Source organism: Dendrobates tinctorius, unplaced genomic scaffold (genome assembly GCF_039654945.1).
Source record: "Dendrobates tinctorius isolate UK_male_01 unplaced genomic scaffold, ASM3965494v1 ptg000121l, whole genome shotgun sequence".
NCBI classification, from domain to species: domain Eukaryota; kingdom Metazoa; phylum Chordata; class Amphibia; order Anura; family Dendrobatidae; genus Dendrobates; species Dendrobates tinctorius.
The window spans coordinates 1,709,590-1,735,770 of NW_027361789.1; the positions used below are offsets into that span (position 1 = coordinate 1,709,590).

Consider the following 26,181-nt stretch of genomic DNA (forward strand, 5'->3'; position numbering starts at 1 on the left):
CCAGGCCAGCCCACCACACAGAGCAGATGCTGGGTCCTGGTCATGCACGGAGGTCCACCACCACCAGGCCAGACCACAACACTGTTAGCGTGGGTGGTCAGGAGCCGGAATCTCCAGGAGTGGACCCTCTGGACCGTGGCACTGAGGGACCCCGGGCGAGCTTGCCAGGTGGAACCGACCCCTATACAGGGACCGTTAGGAGCAGGCCCAGGGGTTCAAGTACCACGGTAGCCAGTCCCGAGAGGGGCGGCTCAGGATGGACTGGAGTCGGACAGTGGGACTGAAGTGTAGATGACAGAACAGGGCTGGCACACAGGAGAGAGGAATGGAGTAAGACTATAGACTGGAACGTGGAGGAACTGAAGTGTAGATGACAGGACAGAGTTGGAACACAGGAGACAGGAATAAAGGAGGACTGGAGCAGGATGGAACTGGAACACCGGAGACAGGACTGGAGTAGGACGGCAGGACTGGAACAGGAACACCGGAGGCAGGACTGGAGCAGGATGGATCAGGAACACCGGAGGCAGGAGACGGAGGAAACAAGATCACTGGAGCAAGACTGAGAAAAACTGTTAGCGAACACTGAAGACAGGCTGCGAGGCTGCTGAAGGAAACACTGAGGACGGCACCGAGAGACTGTAGAGAGCACAAGAGGAAGCAGGGCCCAGTGTGCAAGGTAACACAATGATCAGGCGCCTCCCTCAGGGGGGAAGCGGCCTGATATAGCCCCGTCTGGCCTGCCATTGGTCCGAAGGTGCTTCCGGGTCAGGGCACAGCTGGAGCACAAGAAGCAGCAGGGAGGCGCGGCCTATGGCGCATTGCATGCAGGGATGGCGTCGGCTGCGAATCCGTCAGAGGTGACCGCCGTGGCCGTCGGGTGGAGAGAGGCTGCGGCGTGGGAGCGGAGGCCGGGTGAGTATGACGGAGCGGTGTAACAAACACAGAGCAGACGCAGGGTACATAGACCACACCCACCACCAGGCCGTGTACAAGCACCCAAACACAGCGGAGCCACAGGTCAAAAAAAAAGAAAGAAAGAGAACTGTCCATGTGTCTCCACCATCACCTCCCCCTTTGTCTTTACCTTCCCATGTTTCACCTGCCAATGTTTCAACCTCCAGTATCCCTGAAGTTCCAGCAAGCATACTTGGCACCTCCCCTTCGCCAAACCCAAATGAAACTCCAACTTACCAATCCCCCTTTTTCCCATAATTTTGACAAATAAATGTGTTTTTTTTCCCCCAACCAATGACTGTTCTTTGAGTCTCCCGTCGCTGGCAAGACACCGTGCGCTGTATACACAAAAGATTTTTGACACCTCATATCTCCATGTCAGTTCCAATGTACAATATACTCCTCTACTTTTCTTTGTTTGCTCGGCAGCTTTAGGTATCTTTCATTGAGCTATAAGGTGTCCAAAACAACACAAAGAGGAGGGGGTCAGGTCACCTTGCCAGTTGTCGGCACTATTGCACTCAGGATAGTACATTTTTCTATAGTTATTTTTTTTAAATATGTTATCAAAATTTCACCAGGTGTAATGAAACATAAAATGGAATTTTTTTTTTAAAAAAGGTGTATTTTATTGGTAGCAACATTACCAAGAATGGCACTAGGTTTTTTATGAACAGCACAGAAAAGTAAATAATAAGCCCACAAACACTATACCATTTGATCTTGCCATGACAAACTCCCAACATCGGAAACAAAATAGGCTGCAAATCTATCCCTCATTTGTCCCATTTCAACTGTTGACCTCAGAGGGTGTTGCTGGTAATCTGGCAATGGGTTAGAAATAGGTTCATCAAGTTGAACATTGCGTTGCTCTTTAGCCATTATGTAGTTGTGGAGAACCACACACGCCTTGACCACCTCATCCACTGTTTCAATTTTTAGATTAATTGATGCTTGCAAAATGCGCCATTTTGAGACAAGGATACCAAAGGCGCACTCCACAGTTCTTCTTGCCCTGGACAGTCTGTAGTTAAAAATCCTTTTAGTATGGTCCAAGTCCCGACTGGAATATGATTTAAGGAGATTGGCACACATCTGAAAGGCCTCATCCCCAACCACAACAAACGGCATTGCAGGTCCTTCAGTGTTGGGAAGAGGTTGTGGCTGAGGGAAATTGAAATTATTCAGATATAATCGTTGGCCCATGTATGAGTCTTTAAATGTTCTCGAATCATTAGTGCGTCCAAATGATCTGATGTCCACGGCCACAAAGCTGCAGTCCGCACCGGCAAAGGCCATGAGCACTATTGAAAAATATTTTTTAGAATTGAAGTACTGAGATCCAGTTCTTGTCGGTTTGGTAATCCGGATATGTTTGCCATCTACTGCTCCAATACAGTTGGGAAAATCAAACTTCCTGGAATTTTGCAGCTTTGTCCTTCCATATTTCCGTGGTGGGTATTGGTAAAAATTCACCACGAAGAACGTCCCACAAAGTCCGGCAGGTATCTGCAACAATCCCAGAATGTGTTGAAATTCCTATCCAGTACTGAAAATGGAGCGATGTTAATGTCTCTCCAGTAGCCAGAAATCTAACAAAAAGAGAAATAAAAAAAAAAAAGTACATTGCCAAACTATAATAATTATCAGAGGCATTTAGTTTGAAATATTACGTACCGTAGAGTCACCAACAGACGCTCCTCAGCAGGAATCGCTCTCCGGAGCTGGGTATCCTGCCTAGTGATGGCTCCTTCAACGCGTCGAAGCAAATAACGAAAACTGTCTTAACACATCCTCGTGTAGTCGTAATATTTGTCTGGATTGTTCTTTAGCTCGGTGAATAAAGAGTGGTAAGCTCCAAAGCTCTCCCGGACTTCCATAATAGGGTGTCGCCAACGCCGGCTTCTCCGACTTTCTCTCTTCCGTTCTTCGTCACAAGCTACAACAAAAGCAAAAAACTAGCCAAGATCCAAATCAAGATGGCGGTACAAACTGTCCATTTGAAGATCCATCTTGACGCAGGATACAGAAGCAAAATGGGAGGATTTCTTCTCTGCAGTGGTATAGTGACGTAATCCCATGAGACACGCCACTTGTGTCCCATTGGTTGTGTTTTTATCATTGAATTTTATCTGTCCTTTTTTTTCTTCGATCGCATGCGCATAAAAACGCAAACGCATGCAAAAGACGCATACAAACGAGTGTAAACGCTGCACTTTTAAGCGAATGGGTCGGAAAAAGGGTGCAGTCATGCGTTTTTAGGTGCGCATGAAACGCTGCGCACAAAAACGATAATGTGAAACCACCCTTAGCGGCACATCACTGGCGGAAAGGGCCCCTGGAGGAGCGAGAACCCTAGGCGGCTCCCTGCCCTGGTTACGCCAGTCTGGTCAACCACCATACTGCAGTCAGATCAGGAGATTGTCAGTCAGTCAGATATTGGTTGTCCCCCAACGCACGCTGACAGGACACTTCAAGGACTCGTCTGTCACGTCATTATCTCCATCAGTAGAGCACCACCATGCACACTTTGCACAGCAAATAAACACCTGATGACCTGTGACCGTCACTTCCCGCCCTCCTCAGCCCGCCCGGCGTCTCTGTGTGCCGGACTGTGTACTACGCGCTCAGCATACGCATCCAGAAGCCTGGCAACATGTCACGTGACAGGTACTGGCGTGACGTCTACGCTCCACCCACACCCCTCCCCTTTGCAGCTTTTGGAGGATGTCCCGCCCACACACGGTGCTGATTAGTTGGCGCGGTTGTGTTCTGCTGTGTGATTGGCTAATATGCTGCAGGCTGCGTCTTGTTCTTCCTGTGTTGTCTACAGACTCAGAGGCCGCTTGATCCTGACGGGTGAGCTGGGTTCCTGCTGTGGCGGGCTGTGCGAGTGACCCGCTGGGGGTTGGTGGCCCTCGCAGGTTGCCGGGGCCCTCATATCAGGTGAGTGGGACCTGAGCTGTCACATCCGGGTCCTAGAGCATTCCCCCTATTCTAGCCAATGCTCGCCGAGGCTCAGTACGAGATCCGGGCTGCCGGCAGGGCATGTGCCCGGCTGTGATCGCTGCTCCCGGTGTATCCAGCACTGTGTGTATAAGTGATGGGCGCAGCGGTACCTCCCAGAGATTGTCCACAAGTCACTGATCACTACTAGGTTGCTGCACAGTGCAGTGATCGGGGGTCTCTGGACTACAGGGTGACGGATTAAAGGACGTTTTGTTGCGTATCTTGATGCGCCTCTATCGATCACCAGATATGGATTAATGGGATTGTCCCCTTCCAACAGTGACATGGGTCCAGATATTCTGAACAATCCTCCCCCTCCCCAGGTCCAATGTGGTTTTCTCCACTGCTCTGGGATTGTCTGTAACGCTGACAGCCAGTCGGTGAGCTCCGCAGGGGACGGTCCGGGTACACGGGCAGAGCCGCTGAGCTGTCGCACAATGCCGGACACTGGGGGCAGCGCCAGAGACTGCGTGCGTGACCCGGGGACAGTGGGTGGCATAGAACGCATCTGCCTGGCACTGCCCATCACTGTGCCACTAGCAGAAAAACAGATATTAAGGGTTGTCCTCGTGGCTCCGGTCAGACATCGGCTGTTTCAGGTCGGTTGCCGACGATTGTGTGACAGGTGACATGTCTTTGTCCTGGAACAACTTTCAGTTTGAGGACCTGAACTGACATATTCAGAGATTATTATTATTTATTGTTATAGTGCCATTTATTCCATGACGCTTTACATGTAAGGAGGGGTATACATAATAAAAACAAGTACAATAATCTTAAACAATACAAGTCATAACTGGTACAGGACCCTGAGAGGACCCTGCCCGCGAGGGCTCACCATCTACAAGGGATGGGTGAGGATACAGTAGGCGAGGGTAGAGCTGGTCGTGCAGCGGTTTGGTCGATTGGTGGTTACTGCAGGTTATAGGCTTGTCGGAAGAGGTAGGTCTTCAGGCTCTTTTTGAAGGTTTCGATGGTAGGTGAGAGTCTGATATGTTGTGGTAGAGAGTTCCAGAGTAGGGAGAATGCGCGGGAGAAATCTTGTATGCGATTGTGGGAAGAGAAGATAAGAGGGGAGTAGAGAAGGAAATCTTGTGAGGATCGGAGGTTGCGTGCAGGAAAGTACCGGGAGATGAGGTCACAGATGTATGGAGGAGACAGGTTGTGGATGGCTTTGTATGTCATGGTTAGGGTTTTGTAATGGAGTCTCTGGGCAATGGGGAGCCAGTGAAGGGATTGACAGAGGGGAGAAGCTGGGGAATAGCGGGGGGACAGGTGGATTAGTCGGGCAGCAGAGTTTAGAATAGATTGGAGGGGTGCGAGAGTGTTTGAGGGGAGGCCACAGAGCAGGATGTTGCAGTAGTCAAGGCGAGAGATGATGAGGGCATGGACCAGGGTTTTTGAAGATTCTTGGGTGAGGAATGAACGGATTCGTGAAATATTTTTGAGTTGAAGTCGGCAGGAAGTGGAAAGGGCTTAGATATGTGGTTTGAAGGAGAGATCAGCGTCAAGGATTACTCCGAGGCAGCGAGCTTGTGGGACTGGGGAGAGTGGGAAGCCATTTACTGTAATGGATAGGTTCCTTGGGGGGGTCACATGAGATGGGGGAAAGATGATGAATTCTGTTTTGTCCATGTTGAGTTTCAGAAATCTGGTAGAGAAGAAGGATGAAATAGTGGACAGACATTGAGGGATTCTGGTTAGTAGGGAGGTGATATCTGGTCCAGAGATGTAGATCTGTGTGTCATCAGCGTAGAGATGATACTGAAAGCCATGAGATTCTATGAGCTGTCCCAGGCTGAAGGTGTAAATGGAGAACAGCAGGGGCCCAAGGACTGAACCTTGTGGGACTCCGACAGATAGGGGGCGAGGTGAGGAAGTGGTGTGCGAGTGGGAGACGCTGAATGTCCAGTCTGTTAGGTATGATGAGATCCAGGATAGGGCCGAGTCTGTGATGCCGAGGAATGAGAGAGTCTGTAATAATAGGGAATGGTCCACTGTGTCAAAGGCAGCCGACAGGTCCAGGAGGAGGAGGACAGAGTAGTGTCGCTTGCTCTTGGCGGTTAAGAGGTCATTGGTGACCTAAGTAAGGGCAGTATCAGTGGAGTGGTGTGCCCGGAAGCCAGATTGCAAGTGGTCAAGGAGGGAGCAAGAAGAGAGATGGGAGGACAGTTCAAGGTAGACGTGTTGTTCCAGTAGCTTGGAGGCATAGGGGAGAAGTGATATAGGGCGATAGCTAGATACAGAGGATGGGTCAAGAGAGGGCTTTTTGAGGATAGGTGTGATGGAGGCATGTTTAAAGCTTGAGGGGAAAACACCAGTTGTTAGTGATGGGTTAGTGTTGGGATGAAGACTGTGGTGAGGTTTGGTATGAAGTGGGATGGGATTGGGTCAAGTGCACAGGTGGTGAGATGTGATCTTGAGAGATGAAGGGAAACTGAGGTGGACATGGATCCCGTAGATTTCTATAGGATCTTTCTGATTCAAGGAGCCAGATCCAAGAATGCTGCTTGTTTTTTTTTTTTTTCCTCTCTTTCCCATCTGTCTCCATGATTTTGCAATAGAAACTGATAAAGTCAGACAACAACAGATGTGAAAACTGATCCCAATGCAATGAATAAATGGGAACTCCGCTCTTGTGGAAGAATCTCTTGAGTTGGCAGCAATTCTGGTGATCGGAATTCACGGTGTCATAGATCCCATACTGCAGGCACATGCAGGGTCGGACTAGGGTGCCTGGGGCCTACAGAGGGAATTGAACCTAGGGGCCCATCTATATGCAAATACCTGTTAATCGTTATCCCCAATATAGGCGACTGATACACAGGCGGCTCCTGCACTTCTACTGTGTGCCGCCAAACCTGGGATGTAGAATTACGGTAGAGAAAAAAGTAGTAGAAATTAGGAAACAAGCCTCACCGCTTCATAGTGCAGCCAGGATCCAAGTCCATTGACTATAGGATGCATTTAGAAAAAAGGATCCACAGGCTGGATACAAATAAGTGTTGTCCAGTCGAATTAAAAATAATCCAACGTTCTAACGCGTTTCTGGCCGTAGCTCTTAGTCGTAGAAGACACTTGTTTCCTTTTTAATGGAATAAAATAAAAAGCAAATTTTATTCATAAGGTAGTTTGCATTAAAGGGTTCTTTGATGACAACAAGTTATCACCAATCCACAGGTTATGTAGGTGGTTATCTTATTGATCGGTGGAAACCAACCATTGGAAACCGCACTGATCGGGAGAATGGGGAACTTTTATCCCCTTTTAAAAATGGAGCAGCAGATGGGACATCTGACTGCAGCTCCAGTCATCCTCTTTGGGGTCTTCCAGAAAAAGCCAAGTGCAGCCACATAGGGAATGAATGGATTAGGCTGGTTTCACACTTGCGTTGGGCAGAGCTGTGGAGGGCTGCGTACATCCTCCGTTATGCCCCGCCCACTGCCGCACCTCTTCCATTCTGCTACGTCTGCCTGCATACCTATCTTTAACATTGGGTACGCAGGCCATGTGGATGCGTCCGCATGTGTCGTTTTGACGCTGCGCCGAACACAACGTTGCAGGCGCGTCAAAACGACACATGCGCATAGGCCGCTATGTTGCTCCTATGTCCACTACCCTGCCCAATCACAAAGGGGAAGAAAAAAGATTGTTCTCAGCTTCCTGCGCTCCCTTGATGTCCTCTTGCAACTTCATATTCGGTGGGGTTGTTAAAATGGCCGCCGGCTGCAGCTGTGACAGGGCGCTCTGATCTGTGACAGGCTGTAACATTGAAAGGCCGCAGGCGTTGGCGTACCGCCTCTATGATGGGCTTGCAGCCATGTAATGACACTGCTGTGTGACGTCGGCGTGCTGCCTCTATCATCATAGCAGAGAATGCCCTGTCACAGCTGCAGCCCGTGCTTTGTCGCAGCGGGTCAGGTACCCTGCGTGCGCGCCCCTGCCTGCGCTTTTAAAGGGCCCATGCCGCTAAAAACTTTTTTTTTTTTTTTCTTCTCTGTCTCGGGCCAATTGAGCATTTCACCAGTACCACGCCAGGCCAGCCCGACCCTGGGCATGTGAATGCACCGTAATCTCAAACTGGTGTTAGGGCCCCTTGTCTTCATAATAGACCCCTTGTGAGCTGGCGTCCGCTCCGGTACTATCTCTCGCTGTGTCGGTTACGCGGATTAATCTTTGTTTTTGGGCACATTCACACCCTGTTCTGCACAGATAGTGAATGGGTGTCACTCGCTGCCTGTTTGTGTTGCCAGTCTGTGTCTGATTCTCTACTGTGCTTATCTTGTCGGCTTCAACCAGCAGGTCTAATAGCTGGTGCCTGGGTGGGCTGCAGCCGCCATTGGGTTGAATATCTTGGATAGTCCCGCAGTCTGCAGGGACGGCCTGTGGGCAGAAATACCAGGCTCACAGATCCACAGCCATAATGGCAGCCTGTACACCTGGATGATGGAAGGAGCCACATCTTCATGGCACTCTCCCCTCAATATAGGGCTCATTATCCTTACAATTGTAACGGTCAACTGTTAAAGAGCTTTATTAAGAATTACAAATTCCTTTAAGGCTCCCTCACAACTGCACATACATCGAGCAAGTGCTATCGACTTTTTTTTTTTTTTTTTCTCAGCACTCGGACTAATGTTACTCAATGAGACATTTTTTTTTACTGACAGAACCTGTCTGTGGAAAAAAAAAATCTCAAAATTCTGTGATTTCACTTTTGAAATCAGATTCCATTCATCCACTCAAGTCTGTGGGTGCGAGGGAAACGGCAGACTGCACTCAGATGACATAGGAGTGCAGTCTGATCTCTGTAGACTCACAGAATGGAGAAATCTTGTCTTCTTCTTCTCCTCAGTGTGATCCGATTGTTGCATCCGAGAGAATATGATCGTACTGTGTTGACACTTGGATCACGCTCTGATCAGTGTCATTTGCATAATTATTATACATTTTTAGAGAACCATTGATTCCATGGTGCTGTACAAGAGGAGAGGTTACATACAGAATACAGATATAAATTACCGTGAGCAATGACAGACCGGTACCAAGGGGAGAGGATCTTGCCCGGCTTGCGTTCTACCGAGAGTCACCCTGATTGTCTCGGATGAGTGAATCTCTGGCTGTCGGGCTGCAGCCTAATGCACCATAACTGCCCTGACCACCGATTCCACCATTACAAAACCTCCCACATTCCCATTGTTAGGACTGCACGTTCACTGTTGTCAAAAGGACCTAAAACCGCCTTGTTTGTGATGATGACTCGTACGCTGGTGGAAGAAACAGGCATACAAAAGAAAAGCGGAACAGTCTAATCCCAAGGATCTGAATTGACAGATTAATCACAAAATGTCATGACTCTGGCCGGGATTATTTCTGCCTCCATCCTCAGAGTTAATTCTAGTTTGCCTGTCTTTGATTCTGGGGCAGCTATTTAATGCTGGTTGTTCCTGGGTCTGGTGTCGGTGATACTTCCGTGTACTCGGTTAGCAGTAGCTGACCCAGGTTACACCTCTGTAATCGCTGTGCGTGTGAGCTTTGCTGTGTATGACCCGGTTTGCCCCCTGACTTCTGCCTCTGTTTCCTGCTTGGTATTGCCTTGTCCTTTCTGGTTCTCTGAACCCTTGGCTTGTCTCTGTTTACTCTCTCATCCCTAGGTACCTCGCTCTCGTCTGGCTTTTGACCCTCGGCTCCCCACTGACTACGTTAACGTTCTGTGCCCTGTTCTCCGCGCTCTCGGCTGTTTCCCTGTCCTCACGTGCGGTGACCCTGCTCCTGCGATCACGTGACTGCTTAGTCTCAGGTCTTGTGCGCACTGCGTTCTTTAGTTCTTCCACTCTTTGCGCTCGGTCCCGTGCCCCCTGCTAGTGCCCCCTAGGCTTCCTCAGTGACACTATCCGTGTCATTAGTCATAATAGAGCAATAAACAAGCAAATTATATATTTGAACAGAACTGTAAAAGTTCGGTTACCGAAACCCCCTGTAACTCCTATGAGTTATGTGCTTCCTCTTTGCGCACCCAATATTCTATTTTTTTTTTTTTTTTTCAGGCAGGCAAACCTTCCGCGTTCTCCAAGAGGAAGACTCTTTAGGAAACGCTTTTTGTAAACCCGAAGTGACTTTTTTTTTTTTTATTCTGCCTTTTTTGGGTAGTTTTCTAGGGATGAGCGAATAGCTTCGGATAACAGCTTATCCGAATGGCTATAGCGCTTACTGAATATCTGTATATATATGTGTGTGTGTGTGTGTGTGTGTGTGTGTGTGTGTGTGTGTGTGTGTGTGTGTGTGTGTGTGTGTATATATATATATATATATATATATATATATATATATATATATATATACACATATACACTCTCACTGGCCACTTTATTAGGTACACCATGCTAGTAACGGGTTGGACCCCCTTTTGCCTTCAGAACTGCCTCAATTCTTCGTGGCAGAGATTCAACAAGGTGCTGGAAGCATTCCTCAGAGATTTTGGACCATATTGACATGATGGCATCACACAGTTGGCGCAGATTTGTCGGCTGCACATCCCTGATGCGAATCTCCCGTTCCACCACATCCCAAAGATGCTCTATTGGATTGAGATCTGGTGACTGAGGAGGCCATTTGAGTACAGTGAACTCATTGTCATGTTCAAGAAACCAATCTGAGATGATTCGAGCTTTATGACATGGCGCATTATCTTGCTGAAAGTAGCCATCAGATGCCTGTTCTTAGCTGAGAGGAGTGGTACCCAGTGTGGTCTTCTGCTGCTGTAGCCCATCTGCCTCAAAGTTCGACGCACTGTGCGTTCAGAGATGCTCTTCTGCCTACCTTGGTTGTAACGGGTGGCAATTTGAGTCACTGTTGCCTTTCTATCAGCTCGAACCAGTCTGCCCATTCTCCTCTGACCTCTTGCATCAACATGGCATTTCCGGCCACAGAACTGCCGCTCACTGGATTTTTTTTCTTTTTCGGACCATTCTCTGTAAACCCTAGAGATGGTTGTGCGTGAAAATCCCAGTAGATCAGCAGTTTCTGAAATTCTCAGACCAGCCCTTCTGGCACCAACAATCATGCCACGTTCAAAGGCACTCAAATCACCTTTCTTCCCCATACTGATGCTCGGTTTGAACTGCAGGAGATTGTCTTGACCATGTCTACATGCCTAAATGCACTGAGTTGCCGCCATGTGATTGGCTGATTAGAAATTAAGTCTTAACACACAGTTGGACAGGTGTACCTAATAAAGTGGCCAGTGAGTGTATATATATATTATAGACAGAGGAAAGAAGAAGCGGCACTCACCCAATTTGCAGTGTTTCTTCATTCAACCATTAAAGGTCACACAATAAAAGACGGGCAGATAACATGAGGCATTCTCCCCGCATGCCTCTTGTTATCTGCCTGTCTTTTATTGTGTGACCTTTAATGGTTGAATGAAGAAACACTGCACTGCAAATTGGGTGAGTGCCGCTTCTTCTTTCCTCTGTCCATATATCTTAGGTGTTTTTTTTCTGATGCAGAGCACCGTTATCCCTAGCAGCGTGCTGCATAGTGTGTGCCCTTGATTGATCCTGGACTAGTTGTTGGTGGATTGATGCCTTGGTGCCGTTCACCTGTGTTTTTTATGAATTGAAAAAAAAAAAAAAAAAAATATATATATATATATATATATATTCTGTATTATTATTATTGTTTTATGTCTTTTCTTGTCAGAGACGAAATTTTATGCGTTTGCTTTACAAAAAAAGTGTTCACGTGTTGACTTTGGTTACGTGTTTATCCACTAGTTATTAGGACAGTCTTACTGCAGTAAATGTTCCCATCACACTGTAAAGTTGCATTTACACAACCTTTATCGTTAACGAATGTTCCTATGCTCATGATCGTATTGCATGGTAAAGAGGTTGCCAATCGCAACGTGACGTAGCAAAACCCTCATTTGTCAGGTAAAATGATCCAGTTGGATTTGAAACGTGTCAGATATTTTAGTATGCTTATGCTACTAATTTCATGGAGCAACAATAAAAATTGTTTTAACTTGTTGTGCTGATTGGAAAACTTTCTATCTCCATCGTCCTGTGCAAACAGGATCCACGATGCGGAGAACTATGAGACTTTGGGAGTTTGGGCTGCTTGTGTAAATGGGCGATTAAGCGACCGTGGTCTCAAAAGTCAGGTGTACGTACATGGGCATTAAGTCAGTGTATGCAAATGTGTATGCTTTGTTATATTACCCCTGTTATCAAAGAATCGCTCGGGCAGTAGGAGATGAGACTTTAGCAGAACCTCAACTTGAGCAAAAGATATTATTTGGGGCATTTTAAGAAGGATTTTACTGGAGTGGTAAAAATGAATTTCTTTACCACTCATTCTCATTATATTAAAGTTCTTTTCTAATTCTCTGTCTCTATTAAATCCTAGGCAGTGTACTGTAAGCAAGATGTCTTCAGAGAAGTTCACCCTGGTTGCACAATCAAGATTTGATTCAAAATGGCTGAAGACAGATTTGCAGGTAAAATTGTGGGTTTCATTGAATCTATTATATCTGCTTCCCCTGCCTGGATCTATTTGGCTCACTGGTCCCTGTGCACACACGTAGTTCTAGACTCAGTAGGTCTGGTTCACATGCAGCGGAACTCTCGTGAAAATTACCGCGAGAATTCCATTCCGCGGGAAAATCGCATTTTAAATTCCCGCAATTTTCCCGCGGAAAAACTAGCAATTTGCAAGCGTAATTAGCTTGCAGATTTGCTAGCATTTTCCAAGCGATCTGTAGCATTGCTTGGAGAACTGATTGACAGGTTGGTCACACTCGTCAAACATAGTGTTTGACGAGTGTGACCAACTTTTTACTATTGAGGCCGCCTATGTTCTCGCGGTCATTCACGATGATGTCGCGCGAATGACCGAGAATTCGCGATCCCGCGAGAACGGACGTCATAGCTCGCAAAGGCTTACTGGGACCGGGAGCGTGGAGAGAGGCGGGAAGGCTGCGCCGGACGTCGGAAGGTGAGAATAACAATATTTTTTATTTTAAATTCTATTTTTACAGGGATATGGTACCCAAAGCCCAGAGGACAGTCTCCTCTCCTCCGGACCGTGAGTAACATCGGCAAATGTTCTGCTTACTTTTCGCATGGTGTGCACAGCCACATGCGGAAAGTAAGCAGAATAATGCATTCCTATGGGTGTGGGATCGCCGCGATTCCGCGAAATTAATGAGCATGCTGCGTTTTTTACTGCTAAGCAATTCCGCTGCGGTAATAACCGCAGCATTAGCACAGCATTGCGGAATCCCATAGGAATGCATGGGATGCTTATTTTTCCAGTTTTCGCGGCAAAACCGCAGCGGAAACGCGAAAAAAACGCCACGTGTGAACTCAGCCTAATAAGTCCACAAGATAGGTAACCAGCAGCTATTCCTCACCCAGTCTCAGATTAGTCATCCTAGTCCTTGTTTGGTTTTCCAAAGTACGGTATATATTCTCTGAAATGCTGAAGCGTGTCAGAGTAAAACTTACATTGCTTCTATCGCACATCCAGTGTACGATTCATGCAGTCTGTAGTTGTCAGCGTTAATTGGATGATCGGTTGCCTTTAAAGGAGTTGTCCAGTCTTTTGCGATAAGTGTGCAGTCACTCTTCTGTAACTGCAGACTTTTGAATCTTCACATTGTGTGCACTGCACGCTGTCAGGATTCTCCAGTGTTGTCGCTGGTGAGAGTGGACAGTCATGTGACTGCAAGTATGCAATTTGCATATTCCGATTGTATGGAGCGATCCTGCTCACATGTAAGAGAATTAAGTGAGGCTGAGCACATCTAGTCAGAATGTATCCCGAAGTATGCAAGTTGCATGCTTGCGGTCAAGTAGCTGTCTGTCCTCTCCGGAGAATCCTGACAGTGTTCTGTGTGCTCGCTGTGAGAATTCAGGAGTATTCAGTCACTTAGTGACTGGAGATTTAACGCACAATGCTTTTAACTACTAAGTACTCGTCTTCTCAGTATATATTAGCATCTGACGTTTTTAAGCTGGTAAAAAACTGTAAAGCTGGAGAGACTAAGTGCAAATAGGATCTTATCTGATCACCAAGTGGTCTAAGATATTGTAGGTATGCTCACCTGATAGGGTTGTGGCAATGCAAATGAATGAGGAATATGGTGGTTCAAAGTCCGCGCTGCCCAAGGTTCCAAAAATGCGATCACGCACGGAGGTGAAGCGTGAGTGCGGTTTATTTGTCAACGCGTTTCAAGGTTTTCCAACCCACTTCATCAGGACGAAACCACGATGATAAGGATGGGTTCACACAGCGTTAGGGGGCAATGCGCTGACGGATTCGTTACATAGCAGCACTAACGCTATGTAACGGATCCGTTAACGCACCCATTGCCTGCAATGATACTAAAGCATGCCAAAATCGGCATGCGTTAGAAAGTATGCGTTAATTCATGACGCACTCTCGAGCGCTGCTTGCAGCGTTTTTGGGTGCGTTGGCAGTAACGCACAGCTAATGGACCCGTACGCTGTGCATAGAACTGTATGGGCTAACGCTAGGTAGCGCCTGGTACCTTAGTGCTACCTAGCGTTAACACATACCGTTAGCGCTAGGTCACTAAAGTGTCAAAAATGACATCAGCGTTAGCGCATCCGTTTAACGGATCCATTAAACGGATGCCCTAACGCAATGTGATCCTAGTCTAAATGATTATTTTTGGAACCTCTGGCAGTGCGGACTTTAAACCACCGTATTCCTCATTCATTGCATTTTTAAGCTTGTAGCTTTGTTGGTCTTTGCTGCTGGAAAATAAGTTTCCTTCACTGTGGTTTGCTCAAGGAAACATCCTGGCAGACATCCTGTTGGAATCTGATGGAACTGTTCCCCATGGCTGCACATGGCCATTCTTTGAACCATTAAATTGCTGTAATATGCTGATGGACGTCAGGCTTATGACATGTCCTTATTGCTTTCCACTAAAACAAGAATAATGAAAACTTTCCTTTGTTAAATTTTAAACTTAATTTTAAGAATAATTAAAAGAAAAAACAAGTGACAGAAATTCCTGGCTGCCCATAAGCTGCAGCCCACTCTTCCCTCATGTCCGCCTCGGATTATAGTGGGCATCATTTCTATCCTTGGCCCTACCAGACCAATAAGGATTTATATTTTAAATATGGTAATGCAGAGGTTTGTCTCTACAAGTCACAGAAAGATTGTAGAACTTACTGCTGCTGCTTTCTGCTAGATAGACTTTCCTCTTTGTGTTTTTCTGTGCCATTATTTTTCTTCCATCTTCCTGTTTCTTTTTAGACCATTATATATCGTTTATTTGTAGATAATTTTTTTTTTTTTTTATTTTTTAATAAGCAAACGCAGCTGTTTGTGTTAATGTCTAGTGGTTCTTGGTGCTGCTTTTCATTGGCTTTTTCCAAATCATGGAATAAGAGAAATCTTTGAATCACATAATTTGTAATGTGTTAAATGCAATAACTAAAGCTCCAAAAGTCGCAGTAAAAGTTCGAAAACCCCCAAAAAAACAACCCCCCCCCCCCACTTCCTTCAAATAAATTCAGAGATCCAGAGGAAATGAGTGAAGCAGCCGCTGTTTGGCCCCAGGGCTTGCGTGGCATAGCAATGTCATGCGAGCCCAGGAGACCTAGTGCCGACACCGCTGCAAGGTCTTGCCCACCTGATTTGAGTACAGCTGTTACTATTTTACAAAGGGGAGCGTAGCGATTGAGAAAGGGTTGTCCCGGTAGTTTACAACTCCTTTTAAAGAGGTTTTCCACTTTCAGAAAAGTAAATCCCAACAGACAGTACTCATCCTCACCACTGCAGCCAATCGCTGTGGTCAGTGGCCGGTACAAATAATGTGCTGCCAGTTGAGGTAGATAGGTGACGGAGGTAGGCAAGAGTCACTGAACTCTGTGGTTGGCTGCAGCAGTGATGTGGGCTGTTAATATGACATCACCGCTTCAGGCAAAACACTTGAGACTGGAGCAGTGGTGGAGAGCCCACACTAAACCTGGAGAGGGGGAATATTATGTGATTATTTTTTTTTTTTTATGTTACGTGTCAGTAATCTTCTAAAAGTAGAAAATGACCTTTTAATAAAGTCTTCAGTTCGATGTTCTGTGCAGTTGTTTGTGGTTCACACCAATGACAAGATGATCGGAGTTCCTCTTTGTGCATATGCATCTAACACCCATGACTGTTATTTAACGTGTGTAATAAAAAACACAGAAATAAACTATTCATGGAAAAGCACATTCTACAATGTAGTATTTTTATTCAGTAATGCAAAATAAACCCACCAGTTGCAGATAAATTAAAAATATGCACTCCCTGAGGAAGCTGAATTTTGGCGATACGTGTGAGGATTTCTTTGTCCCTCACGGAAAATTTTTCTTCTCATTTAACTCCGTTATTGTCTCCCCTTGACTGGTATTTATCCAATATGTTCACATTTTTCTTATTACTGGTACTGCTCATGTGATAGTTGATGTTGTATTCTTTAGACATATAGATTATGTAGATTTTCTTTGTCTGGTATGTTTGCCTAACAGTTGTGGATGGGTTTTCCTTGAATATTTCCTGATGTCTCCTGTTAGGGAGTCTGTTGTCTCATTATTTGAGCTTAGATCATAACTCTCATTGTGACACACTGGTTTTGTGCATGTTTTTAATTGGTTGTTAAAGGGCTTCTGCCACCATAAAGAACACATTTAACAAAGCAGAAAACATGGAAATAAATGGCTTCGTAATTTGCAGTCATTAAAAACTCTGGTCCTTTCAAAAAATCACAACATGCTTTCATCTGCTGAAGTGAGCTCCCTAGTGTTATTCCTTTCCGACCTCCCAGTGACCGATCAGCTGGCCGAGCATGCGCAGTTCCCGTCATCATAAGAGTTCCCCACCCCCAGTGCGCGCAACGTATGCGAGACGCTCACACAGCTCTGACAGTGTGCACGTGAAACAGAACAATCTCGCCCAGATGTCAGAGTTGTGTGAGCGCAGGGGAGCGCTTCCGTACTTCTCGGCAATCTGCATCCTGCACACGGCATGCTGTGTGAGCGTCTCGCATATGTTGCGCGCACTGGGGGTAGGGACTGTTATGATGACAGGAACTGCGCATGCTCGGCCAGCTGATCGGTTACTGGGAGGTCGGAATGGAATAACACTAGGGAGCACACTTCAGCAGATGAAAGCGTGTTATTTCAACGGAGCATAATTTTTAATAACTGTAAATTACAAAATCATTTATTTCCACGTTTTCTATTTAGTTATGTGTTCTTTATGGTGGCTCAACCTCTTTAATTTGTATGTGGTTTTTTTTTTTTACTTTTTTTTTTTTTTTTACATTACTGAGTAAATTTACTGCATTCTGGGATGTGCATAGTTTCTCCAGTACTTACATAGCGATGATTCTTTACTATGCAGTGAGCACTCCATAATAATTAAGTTATTTAATGTATATGAGGGTCTTTATTTTCAAGAATAATAATATAAAAAATTTAAGCTTATTACTTTCCATGACTCTAGCCCCCACTTTCGTGTTTGGCCTGATTACAATGTTTTTCTGGCCCCACAGTTCTGAGGGTTTATCAGACATTTTCACATGGTGAAGGCTATGTGCTGACCCTAAGTGAACCGGGCAATAAAATACATCACCAAGTGAATGAAAAAAAATAATCAATTTGCTTTCCAAAAGCTGCATTGGTGTTTGCGGTTTATCTCTTCCTGTTGGGGTGGATGGACAGGGCCCTAATATGCCAAATCCCCATGGCAGTAACTTTTAGCTGGAGCTAAACAGCCAACGATCGCAACGTGACAGTACTAAATCGTAGGGTAATGTCAGTGAGTGGGGTCTCATGGCGAGCTCTAGGGTAGAGTGACCGTGACAGGCAAGGTGCAAAAATTGGTCTCGCTTGTATTTTTGTGTGACCTTCTTCTCGTGGTGGTGGCTCACTAGGGATCACAATGGGATGGCGTTCTCCAGCCTTACATTGCATCGAACATAAGTAAATGAAGTACAGCTGCTCTGCCTCCTGTTTTGAGAGGTGATAATAAAGTAAAAGATGGCACTCGGTGGACCTGAAATCCTGCTAATCCTGCATGAGTTAAAAATGGCCACTGTGCTGGATATGCAGAATGTTTTCTGTAGCCACTATGGCAGTGGCCCAAGTATGGACACCCATGCTGGTACTCCAGATAACATGCTCCATCGCATTAAGCGTAGTGCCGAAGCTCTGTTTTTACCTGTCTCTGTAACAGAAGTGTCACATTATTGGGTTTTACAGGAGAACTGCGGACAGGTTTTGAAACTAATTCACATGTACAGATGCTTCTCATAACTTTTTGATGATATTTTTAATTTTATTTCAGTTCTTCAATACAATTAGTGAAACTCCTATATTATATAGTCATTACAAACAGAGTGATCTATTTCAAGTGTTTTTCTGTTAATGATGATTATGGCTTACAGCCAATGGAAACCCAAAAGTCATTATCTCAGTAAATTAGAATACTTTATAACACCAGCTTGAAAAGATTTCTCTATCGCTTCATTGGGGGACACAGAAACCATGGGTGTATGCTGCTGCCACTAGGAGGCTGACACTATGTATAGAAAAAGGTTAGCTCCTCCGCAGTATACACCCCACCGACCGGCACTAATTTCTTCAGTTTAGCTTACTGTCAGTAGGAGGTGGACACGGGTATTTCATTAGACCCATATCTACCTCAGTGTGCGTCATTTTCTTTTCAGGTTTTGCGGAGGGATACAGAGTGAATAGTCACATCTGTAGTCCCACAAAGAGACTGAGTACGGCGTGTACTGCCACCCCGTATCCTCATAGCTCTCCACGGCAGGACCAAGAGCCCCAAGCATGGATGCGTGTCAGGCGATCCAGCTGGTCCTCGCCCCCGTCTCCCACCCACTTGCCCACCAGAGCCTGTCGGTCTGGAAGAGACACGGACATCCTTCTGTGGGAAAAGGACAGATCATGAGAAGAGCCTCAGGTAAGTATGGGACCCCGGAGTGCCAAGCCCTTCCTCACCCTGCCCTCCCTCCCATGATTCCCTGGCTGCACCTAGCTCTCAATTTGGGCAGCCACGCTGCAGGCTCGGGTACCTTTTTGGAGCGGGCGCCCTGAGTGGCATTTCCCCAGGTATCACGCTCCCCCCCCCTCCCCGGCTGCACTTATCTTATTTCAGCACCAGCCGCCTGGCGGCGGGCACGGATCCTGGTTCAGCCGGGCGGCGGGCATAGATCCATGGCGGAGCGATTGTGCAGCGCCTCCCCGCCGGCCGCCGCATCTAATCCAGGCCCCAGCTTCAATTGGGGCCTTGTACGGCGTTACGGCCACGCCCCCCGCCCTCTCCCTCCATGTCGGCGCTCCGGAGGCGGCACTCAGCACCCTAGCCTGCCTATCAGCAGGGAGCCTGAGTAGCTACGGGCGGTGCCATCCTTGGCTGCAGTTAGTCCCGCCCTCCTCCCTGTCGCCTCAAGGAAGCGCGCGCTTTTCCTATCGGGCTCCCCTCAGGCAGCCGCCATTTTCCCCAGCCTGTCAGCCGGACTCCGTCGCCTCTTCTGTGGCCACTCGAGATGTGCAGCAGCGCTCGTTGGAAGAATCCACAGGACACCGGACCGTGAGTAGCTCTGCAACTGCAGACTGACACCCTTCTCTGCCTCCTGTCCCCCAACCTTCCGGAACTGCTTCAGTGACTTCCCTCACTATGTCTGACTCTAAGCCTGATCGTGCTCGTCCTCTGGATTCCACTTGCACCTTAGTCAAGTTCTTTGCATGCTCTTCTTGCAAACGCAAACTTCCCTCAGGTAAGTCCACTCCCCTCTGCATCGACTGCAGCAATCCCATTCAACCCGCCGCCCAGGAGCCCCCTATTACTCCACGCGAGAGTGAATCTCCCATTGCAGGACCCAGCAGGTCAAAAGAGGTTCCATCTGAACCAGCCAGCATGAGCCGCAAAAGACCCAGGCAGGATCTCCGGCCGGAATCCTCCCCTCGCTCCATCTCACCACATAGTTCTTCCCAGCAGTCTCCTTCCCGCGCCTCCTCACCTGAGTCAGGCGAAGCGTTCTCGGACACATCATCCGAGGAGATTTTAGAGCTGGATTCGGACCATATCGCGGACATGAAGGTTACGGTACAGAACCTCATTGCAGCGATTAACCATACTTTTGAGATCTCAGACTCCCCTGCGAAATCCTCAGATCAGGAGGTTTCGTTCAGATGGGCAGAAACACCTTCCAGAGTTTTCGCTCCTCATTCTGAGTTTGCCAAGCTCCTCACCAGGGAAAGGGAAAATCCGACCAGGCGCTTTCAAAGAGGGAAGCGCCTCGGCGTGCTGTATCCATTCTCTCAAGAGCTCACCGACAACTGGTCTGCTTCTCCCTCTGTAGACGCTCCTGTGTCCAGACTATCTAACAGCACAGTCCTTCCGATTTCAGGTGCGGCAGCTTTGAAGGATTCTAACGACAGGATCATAGAATCCTTAGCAAAGTCAGCATTCGAAGAGGCCACGGCTGTGCTCAGCCCAGGCTTTGCCTCCACTTGGGTAGCAAAGGCCATAGCTACTTGGGCAGAGGATCTCCGCCAAGGCATTCTTGATGGAGCCCAACCAGAGCGACTGGCCGAGCTAGCCAACCAGATCTCCTATGCAGGGGAATATTTGGTCTCCGCCTCTTTAGATGCCGCCTCTTGTGCAACTCAAGCGTCCAGCAACTTGGCTGCAATCCGGCGTACAATTTGTCTCAAGGCTTGGCAAGCGGATTTGTCTTAAAAGAAAGTCCCTTACCAACCTGCCCTTTCAGGGTGCGCGTCTCTTTGGTCCCAGCTGGACCAGATTATCAAGGACGCCACTGGGGGCACAAGCTCTCTTCTTCCTCAGTCCAAGCCTCTTAGGCCTCCTCCAAGGCGTCAGTTTCGGCCCTTTCGGTCTTTCCGCCGCGTCGCAGCGGCGGAACCTTTTTTCCAACCAACAAAGGCCGCAAGCACGCCAGGATAGGAAGACTATCTTCTTTAGACCCACTCCAGCCTGGCAATCTCACTCTTCCCAGGGCAGATCCTCCAGGTCCAGGACCGGAAGGTCCACCTTGGCATGTTGGTTGGAGAAAGGTTCCGCCGCCGCGACGCGGCGGAAAGACCGAAAGGGCCGAAACTGACGCCTTGGAGGAGGCCTAAGAGGCTTGGACTGAGGAAGAAGAGAGCTTGTGCCCCCAGTGGTGTCCTTGATAATCTGGTCCAGCTGGGATCCAAAGAGACGCGCACTCTGAAAGGGCAGGTTGGTAAGGGACTTTTTTTGAAGACAAATCCGCTTGCCAAGCCTTGAGCCGGATTGCAGCCAAGTTGCTGGACGCTTGAGTTGCACAAGAGGCGGCATCTAAAGAGGCGGAGGCACCTTTCCAACTGGGCGGCCGACTCCTTTTCTTCAGAGACGTCTGGCTTGCCTCGGTGGAAGACGCTTGGGTCAGGGAAGTTGTATCCTCAGGATACAAGATAGAGTTCATTTCTCGGCCCTGAGATCGCTTCTTCGAATTACGTCCTCCAAAAGACCCCGCCTTAGTTCCGGGCTTCTTTGCATCCATCGAATCCCTTCTCAGTTCTGGAGTGATTGTGCCCGTTCCCGAAACAGAGCGTTTTACTCAAACCTGTTTGTAGTGCCGAAAAAAAGGCGGTGCAGTTCGGCCCATTCTGGACCTCAAACTGCCGAACAAGAGGGTCCACTTACGTCATTTCAGAATGGAGTCCCTTCGCTTGGTAATCGCTTCCATGGAGGCGCAGGAATTCATGTGCTCAATAGACATTCAGGATGCCTATCTACATGTCCCCATCTTTCCCAGGCATCAGAAATTCCTGCGCTTCTCTATTCATCAGGACCACTACCAGTTTGTCGCTCTGCCATTCGGTCTCGCCACCGCGCCCAGAGTATTTACAAAGATCATGGCGGCGTTGATGGCCCTGTTGAGGATCAGAGGTCTCGTACTCTTCCCGTACCTCGACGACATTCTAATCAAGGCTCCGTCTTTTCACCAGACTCTCCAAAGCCTTACCATCGTTCTCGACACCCTGTCCAGTTTTGGGTGGCTCGTAAACAAGAAGTCCTGCCTCGTTCCGACTCAACGCCTTGTTTTTCTAGGCTTATTGTTCGACGCCCGTCGATCGAGGGTCTTTCTCCCGGAAGAGAAGATGATCTCGCTGCGAAGAGATGTTCGATCGCTGCAGAGCCCGAAGCTTTCATCTTTCCGGTCAGCCGTGAAAGTCTTGGGAAAAATGGTGGCGACGACCGAAGCAATCCCCTTTGCTCAATTTCACACGAGACCGCTTCAACAGGCCATTCTGTCTCGGTGGAACAGGTCCGTTCTCTCCCTGGATCATCCAATTCGCCTCTCGTCCCGGGTCAAACAGTCCCTCAATTGGTGGCTGACGTCACCTCTCTTTTCCCTGGGCCGGTCATTCCTTCCGATTCACTGGCAGATTGTGACAATGGACGCCAGCCTTCTCGGCTGGGGAGCTGTGTTTCGCAATCAGACGGTTCAGGGTCGGTGGTCGTCTCAAGAGACAACTCTACCGATCAACGTCCTCGAGATTACGAGAATACGGGCAATTTATCTCTCTCTCTCATTCACTGGGAAAGGCTTCTCACAGGGGTCTGCCGGTCCGGATTCAGACAGACAATGCCACAGCGGTGGCATATGTCAACCACCAAGGGGGGACACGGAGCTCCTCGGCTCCGGCGGAAGTGTCCAGAATTCTCCACTGGGCAGAGGTATCGGTTCCAGTGATATTCGCAGTGCACATTCCCGGCGTGGACAACTGGGCCGCCGATTTTCTCAGCCGCGAGGGTCTCGCGGTGGGAGAGTGGTCCTTGCATCCGGACGTCTTTCATCAGCTTTGCCGTCGTTGGGGGACTCCGGACGTGGACCTGCTGGCGTCTTGACTGAACAGGAAGGTCCCACAGTTCGTATCCAGGGCCCGAGATCCTCTCGCGGTGGGCGTCGATGCTCTAACTATTCCCTGGTCGCAGTTCAAGCTCCCCTATCTGTTCCCTCCTCTTCCTCTTCTCCCCAAGCTGTTGAAGGTCAAGGCGGAAGGGGTACCAGTCATCCTCATCAGGGCTGTGGAGTCGGTATAAAATGTTCCGACTCCTAAAATATATAATAAATTGGGTACAGTAGTTCAATGCAGAATATGCTGAATATTTTTTCATAGGAATTTGGGAAAGTTATGAAATGTCCTATAAATGACTGTTCTATTCCTGATCTAAGGCCTGTTTCACACTTCCGTTTTTTCAAATCCGTTGGTTTCCGTAAAAAAACGGATCCGCCATTTTTTTGCAGGATCCGTTTTTTTTGTCCCATAGACTTCCATTAGTGGTTACCGCGGATCCGTCAAAAAAAGGATCCGTTTTTTTAAAAACGGATCCGTTTGCATCAGTTTCCGTCAAAAAAACGGAAACGGATCCGTTTGGCGGACACAAAAACGGAAGTGTGAAACAGGCCTTAGGCTACATTCACACACATTTTTCCTGCGTTTTGAGGATACGTTTTTCAGTTGCAAAAGCAGATCAGCTTTTTAAAAAAACCGCATCACCTGAAAGGTTTTTGAGCTCATAGATAATGTTTTCAATAGCAAAAGCAGATTAGAAATCTGCTCTATATATCCATTTATCCATATCTGTCTATCCATATCATATCTGTACCAAAAAGAATGAAAGCCGGATAGCACACAGACTAACACTCCTTTTTTTTAGCACCAGTCAGGTACACCTCATAGCTGCCCAAAAGGACGCCCAGGACAGGCATTGCTCTGCCAAGAGTGTGCAAAGCAGTAATCAAAGCAAAAGGTGGCTACTTTGAAGAATCTAGAATATAAGACATATTTTCAGTTGTTTCACACTTTAATTATATAATTGCACATGTGTTAATTCATTGTTTTGATGCCTTTAGAATGAATCTACAATTTTCATAGTCATGAAAATAAAGAAAACTCTTTGAATGAGAAGGTGTGTCCAAACTTTGGTCTGTACCGTGTACATGTATACAGTGTATTACATATTTACGATTTATTACAGTTTTTTTGTATTCTAAAGTTGTATTCCAATAAATAGATATTATGTTCTATCTAAATATCTTGATTATTGGATCATAGAAATGATTAAATGTCTGATGTTCACATTGTACTAGAATAAATTTTTCACTTAAATATAAGCAATATATGTCGGAGTCGTGGAGTCTGAGTCGGTGTAGGGGAAATTGAGGAGTCAGAGTTGCAGGTTTGGCTTACCGACTCCACAGCCCTGATCCTCATCGCTCCAGATTGGCCGAGAAGAGCTTGGTTCGTGGCCATCATCAACCTTCTCGCGGACGCCCCCTGGAAGCTTCCAAATAGAGCAGATCTGCTGTCTCAAGGTCCAATCTGCCACCCCAATTCTCTGCCGCTCAATTTAACGGCGTGGCTGTTGAAACCGCGGTTCTGAAGCGGTCAGGTTTTTCAGATCGGGTTATTCACACCATGATTCGGGCTAGAAAACCATCGTCTTCCAGAATTTATTATCGTACGTGGAAGGCCTATTTCACTTGGTGCGAGGACAATGACGTTTTGCCTATGTCCTTTTCTCTCCCTTCTATCCTGGCGTTCCTCCAGGCAGGCCTGGATGCGGGCCTTGCCCTCAGCTCTTTGAAGGGTCAAGTTTCGGTGCTTTCCATTCTTTTTCTGAAGACTTTGGCCTCCCGTCCGCAGGTCAAAACCTTTCTTCAGGGAGTGGCTCATACCGCACCTCCGTACCGCGCTCCCGTGGATCCATGGGATCTCAATCTGGTTCTGGAGGCTCTTCAACGGTCTCCCTTTGAACCTCTCAGGGAAGTCTCCCTGTCCCTTTTCTCTTGGAAAGTAGCCATTCTGGTGGCCATCACCTCCATCTGGCGCGTGTTGGAATTGGCAGCCCTTTCTTGTCGCTCCCCCCCTCCCCTTTCTTGGTGCTCCATCAGGACAAGGTGGTCCTGCGGCCTCCGCCTTCCTTCCTTCCTTCCTAAAGTGGTGTCCACTTTCCACCTAAATGAGGACATTGTTCTCCTGTCCTTTTGTCCGGGTCCAATCCACCCTCTGGAGCGTTCCTTGAGCAAGCTAGACCTGGTCAGGGAGATGAAAGTTTACCTGGCTAGGACGTCTCCCTTGCGGAAGACACTCTCTTTTCGTCATTACAGATGGTGCGCGGAAAGGTCAGCCGGCCTCCAAGGCTACCATTGCTCGCTGGATCAGATCGGCAATTTTGGAGGCCTACCGAGTCAAGCATCAAGTGCCCCCTCCTGGAATTAGACCACACTCAACCCGGGCAGTGGGTGCCTCCTGGGCGGTGCACCACAGAGCTTCTACACAGCACCTCTGCAAAGCGGCAACCTGGTCTTCGACCCACACGTTTGCCAAATTTTACAAGGTCCACACCTACGCTTCGGCGGACACCAGCCTGGGCAGAAGGATCTTGCAGGCGGCGGTGGTGAGTTCTCAGACCTAATGGAAGTTTGCTTTTCCCTCCCCAGGGACTGCTTTGGGATGTCCCATGGTTTGTGTCCCCCAATGAAGCGATAGAGAAAACAGGATTTTTGGGTTGCTTATCGTAAAATCTTTTTCTCGGAGCCTTCATTGGGGGACACAGCACCCTCCCATATTCTGCAACTCCTGTTCTTATGTTGTTTGTTGATTACAGTTAAGTTGTCTGTTGTTTTGTTACTTCTCCTACTGCTTTCTCACTAACTGAAGAAATTAGTGCCGGTCGGTGGGGTGTATACTGCGGAGGCGGAGCTAACCTTTTTCTATACATAGTGTCAGCCTCCTATTGGCAGCAGCATACACCCATGGTTTCTGTGTCCCTCCAATGAAGGCTCCGAGAAACAGATTTTACGGTAAGCAACCCAAAAATCCTGTTTTTAAGGCTATCTGCACACGCTGCGGATTCGCCAGTGGATTTTTCTGTGCGGATCCGCAGGTAAAACTGCAGGTAAAGTGACCTGCGGTTTTCCTGTGGATTGGCCAGCGGTTTTCTCCTGCGGTTTGACACCTGGATAATGGAATAGGTGTCAAACCGCAGCGGAATCCGCGGAAAGAATTGACATGTCAATTCTTTCTGCGGATTTAAAACCGCAGCTTTTCCGCAGAGAAAAAAACGCAGCGTGTGCCCTGCGGATTGTAAATCCCATAGACTTACATG

At 47.6% G+C, this 26,181-nt stretch overlaps 1 protein-coding gene across 3 annotated transcripts in view; it reads left to right on the forward strand.

Annotated features, from left to right (window-relative positions):
* The first annotated feature begins 3,746 nt into the window (after positions 1-3,746).
* HERC2 (HECT and RLD domain containing E3 ubiquitin protein ligase 2) overlaps positions 3,747-26,181 on the forward strand; it is a 364,746-nt gene continuing 342,311 nt past the window's right edge. For all 3 annotated transcript variants that reach the window (XM_073541474.1, XM_073541475.1, XM_073541476.1), the window contains exons 1-2: positions 3,747-3,903; positions 12,379-12,469. In XM_073541474.1, the coding sequence (XP_073397575.1) occupies positions 12,398-12,469 (72 nt within the window). In that variant the 5' untranslated portion in view covers positions 3,747-3,903; positions 12,379-12,397. The remainder of the gene's footprint in view (positions 3,904-12,378; positions 12,470-26,181) is intronic.